At 37.3% G+C, this 12218-nt stretch overlaps 1 protein-coding gene across 1 annotated transcript in view; it reads left to right on the forward strand.

The window, feature by feature from the left end:
* SEMA3C (semaphorin 3C) overlaps nucleotides 1-12218 on the forward strand; it is a 206575-nt gene that overhangs the window by 105780 nt on the left and 88577 nt on the right. The window contains exons 3-4 of the mRNA XM_069586671.1: nucleotides 9289-9449; nucleotides 12113-12175. Of these exons, the coding sequence (XP_069442772.1) occupies nucleotides 9289-9449; nucleotides 12113-12175 (224 nt within the window). The remainder of the gene's footprint in view (nucleotides 1-9288; nucleotides 9450-12112; nucleotides 12176-12218) is intronic.

The following is a 12218-nucleotide window of genomic DNA, read 5'->3' on the forward strand; positions in this document are numbered from 1 at the left end:
GGTGGGCTGCCGTCTATGGGATCGCACAGAGCCGGACAAGACTGAAGTGGCTTAGCAGCAGCAGCATAATATACAGCCTTGACCTACTCCTTACCCAGTATTCAACCAGTCCATTGTTTATGTCTGGTTCTAACTGTTGCTTCTTGACCTGCATACACGTTTCTTACGAGGCAGGTAAAGTGGTCTGGCATTACCATCTCATTAAGGATTTTCCACAGTTTGTTGTGATCCATAAAGTCAAATGCTTTAGCATAGTCAATGAAGCAGAAGTAGATGTTTTTTCTGGAATTCCCTTGCTTTCTCAATGATCCAACAGATGTTGACAATTTGATTTCTGGTTCCTCTGCCTTTTCTAAATCCAGCTTGTACATCTGGAAATTCTCAGTTCACATACTGTTGAATCCTAGCTTGAAGGATTTTGATTATTACCTTGCTGACATGTGAAATGAATGCAGTTATGCAGTAGTTTGAACATTCTTTGGCATTTCCTTTCTTTGGGATTGTAATGAAAACTGATCTTTTCCAGTCCTGTGGCCACTGCTGAGTTTTCCAAATTTGCTGGCATATTGAGTGCAGCACTTTCACAGCATCATCTTTTAGAATTTGTAAGTAGCTCAGCTGTAATTCCATCACCTTCACTAGCTTTGTTTGTAGTTATGCTTCCTGTGGCCCACTTGATTTGACACTCCAGGATGTCTGGCTCTAGGTGAATGATCATACCATTGTGGTTATCTGGGTCATTAAGTCTTTTTTGTACAGTTCTGTGTATTCTTGCCACCTCTTCTTAATATCTTCTGCTTCTGTTAGCTCCTTGTCATTTCTGTGTTTTATTATGTCCATCTTTTCATGAAATGTTCCTTTGGTATCTCCAATATTCTTGAAGAGATCGGTAGTCTTTCTCATTCTATTGTTTTCTTCTATTTCTTTGCATTGTTCACTTAAGAATTCTTTCTTATCTCTGCCTACTACTCTCTGGAACTGTGCATTCAGTTGAATATATCTTTTCCCTGTGAGATGATTCTTTTGTGACATTAGTCTGCCATCTTATTGTTCAGCCAACTTTCTGAATAAAGTCATATCCCTTGCCTCAATACTTCATCTCTCATTTAATTGGCCTGGCATGTTGCAAGCAGGCCAAACTTGGACTAGGTAACACACAGACTCATGTGCAGGTCAAGAGCAAGATAAAAACCCAATAAATAAGTGTTTAAGTTGTCAGGCTCCTTTGAAAAACAAAAGGGTGTCTGACTGACTTCACAGACGAAGGAACCCACCATGCTTTGATTCCTGGCTCTGGCCTCTTCTATCAGTATTCATTACTATTTGGCCTTGGTTAGATTGCTCAAATTAACTGAAGTTTAGTTTCCTTAAATATGGAGAGGAATAGTATTAAAGCCTAACACAAAGGTTTCAAATGGGAATAAGCTTCTTAAGTACCCAGAATAGTTAATTTCTCCTACCGTTAATCCCACAAATGGTAGCTATTTGGGACTATTGTTTTTGAACAAATGAACTTTTACTACATTCCTTCTGGTCTCTCTTTGCCATAGAAATTAGGAACTGTAGTGTCAGCCAGCTGAAGTTTCAGTGCTCTTATCTTTATCTGCCTGTTTGTCCTAAAGGGGTAGGTGAAGTTCAATTTCTATCCTAGTTTCGAGATAGTAAGCCTCCAGGAGAGAATGGGTCACTTAAGAGCACTCTACTTAAAATTCTTCTGAGATAAGACAATTAGGAGAGGAAATTGTTTTCTGAGTAGCAATGTCCTGAAAGTAAAAGATATGCTAAGGATTTTCTTTAAAATCTGTTGGTGTGCATTCTGCAGATAGGTGAGGTGAGGTTTGTGGTAAGGAAACTGTCATGGTGGACTTAACCAAACAAAATTAACAGAGACGAGTGAAAAAGCTGGCTTAAAACTCAACATTAAAAAAAAAAAAACAAAAAAAAAACAGATCGTGGCATCCAGTCCTATCACTTCAAGGTAAACAGAAGGGGAAAAAGTGGAAGAGGTGACAAAATTCATTTCCTTGTTTTCCAAAATCACTGTGGACGGTGACTGCAGCCATGAGATTAAAAGATGCTTGCTCTTTAGGAGGAAGGAAGGAAAGCTGCGACAAACTTAGATAGTATATTAAAAAGCAGAGACATTGCTTTGCCAAAAAAAGGTCCGTATTGTCAAACCTGTGGTTTTTCCAGGAGTCATGTGCAGATATGAGAGTTGGACTATAAGGACAGCTGAGTGGGCTGAAGAATTTATGCTTTCAAATTGTGGTGCTAAAGAAGACTCTTGAGAATCCCTTGGACTGCAAGGAGATCAAGCCAGTCAGTGCTAAATTTCCTTTATTCAATCCTGAATATTCATTGGAAGGACTAATGCTGAAGCTGAAGCTCCAGTACTTTGGCTGCCTGATGGAAAGAGCCGACTCATTGGAAAAGACCCTGATGCTGGGAAAGAGCGAATGTCAAAGAAGACTTGGGCGACAGAGGATAAGATGGTTGGAGAACATGACCGAGTCAATGGACATTAATTTGAGTAAACTCAGGGAGATAGTGAAGGACAGGGGAGCCTGGCATACTGCAATCTGTGGAGCTGCAGAGTCATACCCCATTTAGTGACTGAAAAACAACAAGAACAAGGCAAGATTTATAATTGTCATAGAGGCTTGATATTTTCATATTAGTGTCCTCTTTTGTGAACAGATATGTAGTATGCCATGATAGTTCAGTTCAGTTCAGTCTCTCAGTCATATCCGACTCTTTGCGACCTCATGGACTGCAACACGCCAGGCCTCCCTGTCCATCACCAACTCCCGAAGTTTACCCAAATTCATGTCCATTGAGTCGGTGATGCCATCCAGCCATCTCATCCTCTGTCGTCCCCTTCTCCTCCTGCCCCCAATCCCTCCCAGCACCAGAGTCTTTTCCAATGAGGCAGTTCTTCACATAAGGTGGCCAAAGTATTGGAGTTTCAGCTTCAGTATCAATCCTTCCAATGAACACCCAGGACTGATCTCCTTTAGGATGGACTTGTTGGATCTCCTTGCAGTCCAAGGGACTCTCAAGAGTCTTCTCCAACACCACAGTTCAAAAGCATCAATTCTTCAGCAATCAGCTTTCTTCACAGTCCAACTCTCACATCCATTCATGACCACTGGAAAAACCATAGCCTTGACTAGATGGATGTTTGTTGGCAAAGTAATGTCTCTGCTTTTTAATATGCTGTCTAGGTTGGTCATAACTTTCCTTCCAAGGAGTGAGCATGTGCTGTGATAAGGGCTCAATAAATATGCATTGAATATATAAATTAATAACATCATGAACTATTAAATATAATTTTAAATGACTGTTGCATATGCTTTTCATAAAGAGACTCCTAAGAGTTGATTTTTCAATCAAGCAATCTTTTGTTTGTTTTGAAATTTATAATAGCCTGAAAGATGAGATAGTATTCTGAGGGAATAAGTTCCTCTACTTAGTAGTTTAACAGATATATATTATTGATAGAAGAGAATCCTAGACTTTCCCATCTTTCCTCCACCAAGATCACATTCCACATCACAGGAATAAGTTCTTATTGACTTAGTCATCTTGGAACTGTTAAGATCGCTAACAGAGTACAGAGTGAAAGTCACTCTGTCGTGTCCGACTCTTTGTGACCCCACATACTGTATAGTCCATGGAATTCTCCAGGTCAGAATACTGGAGTGAGTAGCCTTTCCCTTCTCCAGGGGATCTTCCCAACCCAGGTCTCTGGCATTGCATGCGGATTCCTTACCAGCTGAGCCACAAGGGAAGCCCAGAATACAAAGGGTAATTCTTAATATGGTTAGGGAAAGAGTGTTGTTAACAGAGAGAATACATTCTGTAAATAAAACTATGTTTTAATTGGTATAGTAAGATGTTGATGATATTCAAGTGGTTCTAGAAATTTATATTGCTAGAGTTTATATTTTGGGGAAACTTCTTGTTCTCCCAGCCTTGGTTAAATTCTTAAGGCTCACAGTGGTTTCCATATCAAAACAGGAATTCCAGGTAAGCATATAATGCTACAAATTTTCCCTCCCTGGCATGGAAGACATTAGAGTAATTTTCTACCCTTGAACTCTACAGTAATGTGGATTCAAACTAGAAACGTGCAGGTTTTGTTGTGGCTGTTTGTTTGTTTTAATACTGTTTCCCAGGAGATCTTCCCAGGGACTTAGAGACCCATACTGCCCTTTGTGGTGCCACTGCATTTTCTAATAGCACTTATTCTCAAAGTTCCTTCTGAATCAGTTGAACGTGTCCTGAGAAACAGTTCAACTGGATATACTTCCAATGCTGTAAAAAGGATGACATAATTGTTAAGATATAAAGAGACAGATGCAGGACAGTGCTATTCTTTGACTTGTTTAGATGAGAGACTAATAATTGTGATTTCCTTCTCTCACTGTTGCCAAATCATTGTATCAGTTATTTTCTGTAACTGTGGTCAAATTATTGAATCATTCGTTGACTTAAGTTGGGTCTGTGTTAAGTCAAAATGATGAATTCTTTGTTCTTTTTATAGATAAAAATTCTGGATGCTTTGAACTCCTCTCTTTATTCTTTAAGGGGAAAAAAAAAATGTTTGTTTATATTTTTTTTAGTTTTTCCCAGGCACCAAAGTTCAATTTTGGCTAACTAACAGCAATTTAAATAGAGTTTAAAAAAATAACCTCAGCTTTTAGGCTTCTAACAGAGGTACCTCTAAAGTAAATCTTCCTTGTTTAACAGCTGTCAACTGTCAATGAGCTACAGGTAATTAAATTTGAAGATAGCTTTATGGCCCACAAAAAGAGATAAAATCCTTGGACCAGAAAAGTCTTAAGTTAATGCAGTTATTACTCTCTCTGGTATTTGAATTTAATGCAAGAAATTGATTGTTTTCTAATGAAATAGGTAAAGAGAACTGCCATTGTTCGTTACTTGCAAATAAAATTTGGTTGAGGCTGTTTTCCCAGCTCAGTTTTATAAACACTCTCGGTTTTATTTCAGTATAGATTAGGAAAATAAGGCAAAAAGAAAGAAAAAATGAAGAATATTTTGAGAAAAAAAAAAAAACCCAAACTCAACAAACCATGGTAGGAAGAGTGAGAAGGTGTTAGGGGCTGTGAACACTGGAAACTCAAGGTGCCTTAAAAAATTCAAGGATTGTTTTTTTGTTTAATCATATGTAACAGAAGTAGTCCTTAGACTTCCCTGGGCCAGTGGTTGAGACTCAGAGCCTCCACAGCATGGGGGGCAGTTTCCATCCCTGGTTGGGGAATAAAATCCTGCATACCATGCAGTATGGCCAAAAAACGAGAGAAGTAGTCCTGTAATAGAGCAGTTCTAGGGCTAGTTAGGGCATTAAATGATTTCTTAGAGAACTTAAGTGGTTTTTTTTTTATTTTTAAATTTCTGCATTCTCAGAAAACAGTCTTTTTGGTGGCAGCAACTGCTGAAAAATTGTGCTTACATGCCAATATCCAGAGGCAGAAAAAGAAGGCACCTCTCTTTTGTGTCAGTTTTAAGACCCAAGACCCTCTTCCAGTAACTTTGCAGAAGACTTTCTCTATGTCTGTTGGGTCAGCACTAGTCATGTGGCCACATTTTAGACACTAGCTTTCTAGGGGATCCAGTGTAGTTGGCACAGACCAGTTCTGCCAACAGGAAAGAAAAAGAAACTGTCTGTTAGACAGAGGGTCACTGATCTTTCCTGCAGAAACGAGCACACTGATCCTCTACCGTGTGCTAGTGCAGCTTTGAACTATGTATTGACATAACCAGTATGTAGATGAGAACATCAAAACCCGGGAGAAAAGAGGTAATTTGTTTTTTGATTTTTTTTTTAAAACAGATTAGTAAGTAATGCAACTGGGATTTCACCTCAGAACTGTTTGACTCCAGTTCTGTACTTTTTCCATAATATCACGTTGCTTCAATACTTCAAGACACACTTTGAATTTTGATTACGAGCTACTCTTTTTGGATCTAACAGTCAATGTGTCTCTGTTCTTTGCTTTTCACTTATATTTACTCTTCTTCAGAGCTTCTGCCCGGAACTTCTTCAGACCTGTATACTCTCAGAATTGCATATCATCCATGAGAGGAACTGGAGGTCTCTCCCTGAAGATTTTATATTCCTGATGGGAAACTAGTTATCTAAATTTTACATGCTTCTGGAATATTTCTGCTTTGGTTTGAATTGAATCTATCAACACTCAATCTCTTTACCAAAGAAATTTCCATCTCAAATCCCTCAAAAGTAGTAAAGGCCATGTTCAATTCATCCTGTTCTTAGTTTACAACTTTGGAAGATGATTGCCTCTTCCTTATACCTAAGGGCCAGCTTCATATAAAATCATTCCAAATCCTTTCAAGTATCCCTTACATCTATTTCTGGCATGTCAGATCTTTATTAACATCATAGCTGGAACAGCATCTCCTAGTTTTCCAGTCTCACATGCCCCCAAATTATCCTGCACACTCAAATTATTATTCTTAAAGATAGTTTATTATTTTACAGTCCTGCTCAAATAAGTTGAATAGATTCTACATGGGAAAAGCAGAAATCTTATATATATATATTAATAAATGTAAATCAGACAGTGTGGTCCCTCCATATTTGCTCCCTGTGTAACAAATTGTCCTTCTTACTTGTCTGGCTGAAGCTTGATGTCTTGTCCCAAGTCATAATAATACATAACCCATGTAACCCACGTCACCATAAGACAGATACTCTTTTAAGCACTTGATGCATATTAACTATTTAAACCTCACAATCCCCCTGTGATGTAGGAACTATTATTGTCTTGACTTAACCGGTGAAAACACTGGAGTCTAGAGGGGTAAAGGCACTTGCCAAGTATATCGATAAATGAAATGGCAGGGCCAACATTCAGACTCTGGTAGTTAGATCCCAGATGCGACCCACTCAGTTGCATTTTACTTAGTCCATGTGTTTCGCTGGAGAGTTTCTTATTCATGAGGTGTTTGTTGAAAATCTATCCTGCTGCTGCTGCTAAGTCGCTTCAGTCGTGTCCAACTCTGTCCGACCCCATAGTCGGCAGCCCACCAGGCTCCCCCGTCCCTGGGATTCTCCAGGCAAGAACACTGGAGTGGATTGCCATTTCCTTTTCTCCAGTGCATGAAAGTGAAAAGTGAAAGTGCAGTCGCTCAGTCGTGTCGGACTCTCAGCGACCCCATCGACTGTAGCCCACCACCCTCCTCCGTCCATGAGATTCTCCAGGCAAGAGTACTGGAGTGGGGTGTCATTGCCTTCTCCGATCCTGCACCCAACTGGAACCCTACAAATGATGTTTTAAGAGGGAAACTGCGAAATCATGAATCTGCTCCATAGGGTGAAAAGCAAGCTTTATTAAACGCTCTGGATTTTAGGCAAATTTAAGCAGAATGTGTCTTCTCCACCCTTTGAGTGACATTTGTTGTATTTTATGTTCTCCCATGTTCTGAAGTCTTGGATTTTTTTTTTTTTCTATTTCAACAATAACCTCTCATCTAGCAAGGACTGACTTTTCTTCCTGAATGACATCTCCCCACTCTTTTTCACTCTGCTCACGAAAGGTGTTTCAGTCTCCAGGCCTGTTACACCAGGACTGCCAGCTGCATCACTTGGCTGTCTGTGATATCTAGTGAGGCTCAGTAACTAGGTTAGCATGCTACACCCTCATGTCTGTTACTTCCAAAGATCTGTTATCTGAGTCTCTTATTTAAATGGTCTTTCAATATCTTTTGTTCTTGTCTTCTCTCATGATTTACTTCTTAAGATTCTTCTGAAATACTTTACTGAGTTGTTAATGGTTCTTTCCACATTAAAAAAATCTTGCACTTTACTGTCACTGAGTGGACAGAATGTCAGAGACTATGATTTAAGAGAATGTGTTAGTAATTTTAGGAATCTAGCTTTTTAAATTAAAAAAGAAAGAAAAAGAAAAAAATAGGAAAATTTGCATCTTTTTTTCCTAATTTCATGCTTTCCTATAACTAGTAATTCAGATTGTTCAGACAAACAGTAAAGATTATTATAATTGAATAGCTTGTTACTCATTTCAGATATATATTTACAGTATCAATTCTATTGATTTTCATATAGACTCTCAGTAGAGCATACCATTATTGTTATTTTTTCCCAATGAAGCAATTAAGACACAGTGAGGTGCAGTAAATTGCTCAATGTCATAGGAAGTTTGGTGCCACAGTCTGGCTTCATAATCACTATTCTGTTCCCACAGCATTTTTAGATCATTGGCTAGATATAAAACCACTTGAAAGATATTATGACAGGCATTCTGAACTGGTGTGCCCAGAAAACAGGTTAACTTTGTTGTTCTCTGTCTTCACACTTGAGCCTGAATGTTCACAGAATAAAGTTCATGGCTGCCGATAAGAATTCATAGAATGTTTAATTTTGTTTTAAGTCAAATCACAGCCCTATGAGAATTTCTCGAAATGTATTTGCTGTTCACGACTAACATTTAGGAATAGTTCAACATTGAAAGAGTAATGCCTGAAAACAGACGGTTTTGTAGAGTTTATCACTTTCTTAAGATCATAATCAAAAGAACAAACAACTTTTGAACCATTTGAGTGGAAGAGTCTTTAACTGTGCAAAGGAGCATTTTGACTGGCAAGAAAATTGAACCTACTACAATGATTATTGATTTTTTAAATTGTCACGCACATTCATTGTATTGAAAATTTAGCTATACAGACACATATTTAATGTACAAGAATGTAAATGCACATATGTCACTGACCATTGAGATACTGAAAATCTAAAAATTCAGAACATTTGAAAATTCATGTTTTACTTTCGATACATATGTATATGATAAATATTTAAAGTTGGAAATAACAGTCCTAAAAAGATGAACATATTGAATCCAACAATAAAACATTAAGAGAAGCTAGGAGGACATTTACGCTGTCATTGCTTTTGTTTTTGTTCAGTCTACTCAATTGTTTTCGGTTGATTTATCTTAACTAGTTTTGAGCTGATGAGAAACTAACAAACTGAGTTGAGATCTTATGAAATGTGTATAATTTTATAATCAAGTAATACTACTATTTAACATTGCATTTATTGATATATGTTTTAATTCACCATAAAGGCAATAAATTAAAAAATCCAATAAGACAACTGTTTTAATTTGTTGTAAGAGGAAAATATATCTTGATTTTTTTTGGTAAATATTTCAGTAATATAATTTTCATTAAAATAATAAGATCAAGATTCTCAATTTTCGCTTATGGTATTCACCATTTCAGAGCTTCGAGAAACCAAGACATCTGAATACTTCAGCCTATCCCAGCACCCTTTAGACTACAGGATATTATTAATGGACGAAGATCAGGACCGGATGTACGTGGGCAGCAAAGATCACATTCTTTCCTTGAATATTAACAACATAAGTCAAGAACCTTTGAGTGTAAGTTTATCATTTTCATGAGGGCAGTGCTGAATTCCTAGATGCCTTGTTCTTTAAAACTTTCAAACATGACAAAAAATTATGAATTTCATTAGAATAGGCCACATGTCAATAAATAGTTGAAAGTACTTATTTCAAAGACTGAAAATATAATAAATTCAGTTCTCCATGTCTACTTTCATAGTTTTAGCCATCTAAAACTTGAAACTAAGTGAGAAAATCCTTCTTATGTATACATACATCAAATGCAAAAAAGAGAAGCATGGAGTATAGCATGAAAAACGGTTAGTTTAAAGGATAACCTACCTTGTCATCTGTATGTAGTCCAAGACAGCCTTGAAAGGAACACAGTTATTAAATTCACTGTTCTGTGAACAAGTGTGGCCTGTACAGCAGGGGTTAGAACTGCATGGGTCCAATTACATGCAGATCTTTGAGGGTTATAAATACTATATAGTACATGGTTGATTGAATCTTTAGATGTGGAATTGGAATATAAGGTCAGTGTCCCTAACCAGCAAGTTATTCAAGGGTTAACTATTTCATTGTACTAGGTTGGTGCAAATGTAATTGTGGTTTCAGACTATGAATTTTAAATCATTAAAACTAGGTTCCAACACATCTTTATTAATCAAAATAGGAACCATTACAATCAACACATTTTTGCCAACAAGAAGTAAATTTGTTTATTTTTGTAGCATAAAAACCTCTGCTTCAGGATTTAACAAACTCTTTCAAAACATTTTCTGCCTCCTGCTGGTTATGGAAGCATTTTCCATACAAAAAGTTGTTTAGCTGCTTGAAGAAGTTGTAGTCAGTTGACGAGAGATCAGGTAAATACGGCAGATGAAACAAAACTTTGTAGCCCAATTCATTCAACTTTTGAAGCATTGGTTGTGTGACGTGGTCAAGCATTGTTGTGGAGAAGAATTGGGCCTTTTCTTTGACCAATGTCGACTGCAGGAGTCACGGTTTTCAGTGCATCTCATCGATTTGCTGAGCATATTTCTCACATGTATTGGTTTTGCCAGGATTCAGAAAGCTGTGGTGGATCAGACCAGCAGCAGACTACCAAACAGTGACCATGACCTTCATGACCTTTTTTCTTTTTTTGGTGCAAGTTTGGCTTTGGGAAGTGCTTTGGAGCTGCTTCTCGGTCCAGCTACTGAGCTAGTCATCACCAGTTGTCATATAAAACCCACTTTTCATCACATGTTGCAATCTAATCAAGAAATGATTTGTCGTTGTTGCACAGAAAAGAGAAGACACTTCAAGACAACAATTTTTTTGATTTGCGGTGAGTTCATGAGGCACCCTCAAGCTTTTTCACCTTTCCAGTTTGCTTCAAATGCCAGACAACCTTAAAATGATTGGCATTGAGTTCTTCAGCAACTTCTTATGTAGTTGTAAGAAGATCACCTTCAATGATGGATCTCAATTGGTCGCTGTCAATTTGCAGTGATGACTCTCTATTGGTAGTTGTCAACTTGCGATGGCCAGGCACCCTGCTCCTCATCTTCAAGGCTCTCGTCTCCTTTGCAGAAATTCCTGAACGACCGCTGCACTGTATGTCCATTAGTAGTTTCTGGGCCAAATGCATTGTTGATGTTGCAAGTTGTTTCTGCTGCTTTACAACTGATTTTGAAATTTAGTAAGAAAATCACTCAAATTTGCTTTTTGTCTAATATTATTTCCACAGTCTGTTGCTGCTGCTAAGTCACTTCAGTCATGTCTGACTTTGTGCAACCCCATAGGCAGCAGCCCACCAGGCTCCTCTGTCCCTGGGATTCTCCAGGCAAGAATACTGGAGTAGGTTGCCATTTCCTTCTCCATTCCATAGTCTAAAATACATGTAAAATAAAAAATAAGTAACAAGTCATAGCAAAAAAACCCATAAAACAAAAATGTGCATTAAAATGTACAGTATGTCCTCATTTATTTATGAATATATTCTGATGTTTAACAGCAAATTTCAACAGTGCAAAACCACAATTACTTCTGTACCAACCCAAATATTTCACAGCAAGGAAATAAAATGAGGTTCATTGGAGTAAAGAAATAAAAGTAGATTAATTATAAATTTGTTACAACAAGGAGACTTTTGAATTTATTATTTTAACATGACAATTAAAAAAAAATCATCCTCACCAGCCCTAATCCAAGGCTACAGCAACTTAGAATGCTGTCACAGAATGTCAGACAGAGTCTTTATTCGAGTCATTTTAGCTGTTGAAGTACATAGTTTCAGGTAAATCTACCAGCCTAGCTCTGTAGTTTACTGGAGAAAATGAGATAGCAATATGAACATAAATTTACTGTGATATGACCAGTTGTGCAAAGAGTACTGTAAATCAGAAGGAGGGAAAAACACATTATACTGTGCATCTTAATAATTTCCTTATTTGAAAAATTGTACTACTAGTAAATGGGCACTTATCATAGAAAGACTTGTTAAAGGAAAAATTCATGGGAGAAACAAAAACATAATTGCTAAAATAAAGTAATAAAACCTTATTAACTTGAATTCATAAGTGAAAGAATAATTTTGAAATATAAGTATAGAAATAACTTTAAAATATCTGTTAGCATAAAGTAAATGAAGAACATTGGGCTGTCATATGTACAAATGAGATTATGCAACCTTTGTTTTCCTTTCTGAGCAGGTTTTCTGGCCAGCATCTGCAATCAAAGTCGAAGAGTGCAAAATGGCTGGCAAAGATCCCACAGTGAGTGCTTAAAAAAAATGCAAAACTTAAATATTTGGTCTTT

Source organism: Ovis canadensis, chromosome 4 (genome assembly GCF_042477335.2).
Source record: "Ovis canadensis isolate MfBH-ARS-UI-01 breed Bighorn chromosome 4, ARS-UI_OviCan_v2, whole genome shotgun sequence".
Taxonomy (NCBI): Eukaryota; Metazoa; Chordata; class Mammalia; order Artiodactyla; family Bovidae; genus Ovis; species Ovis canadensis.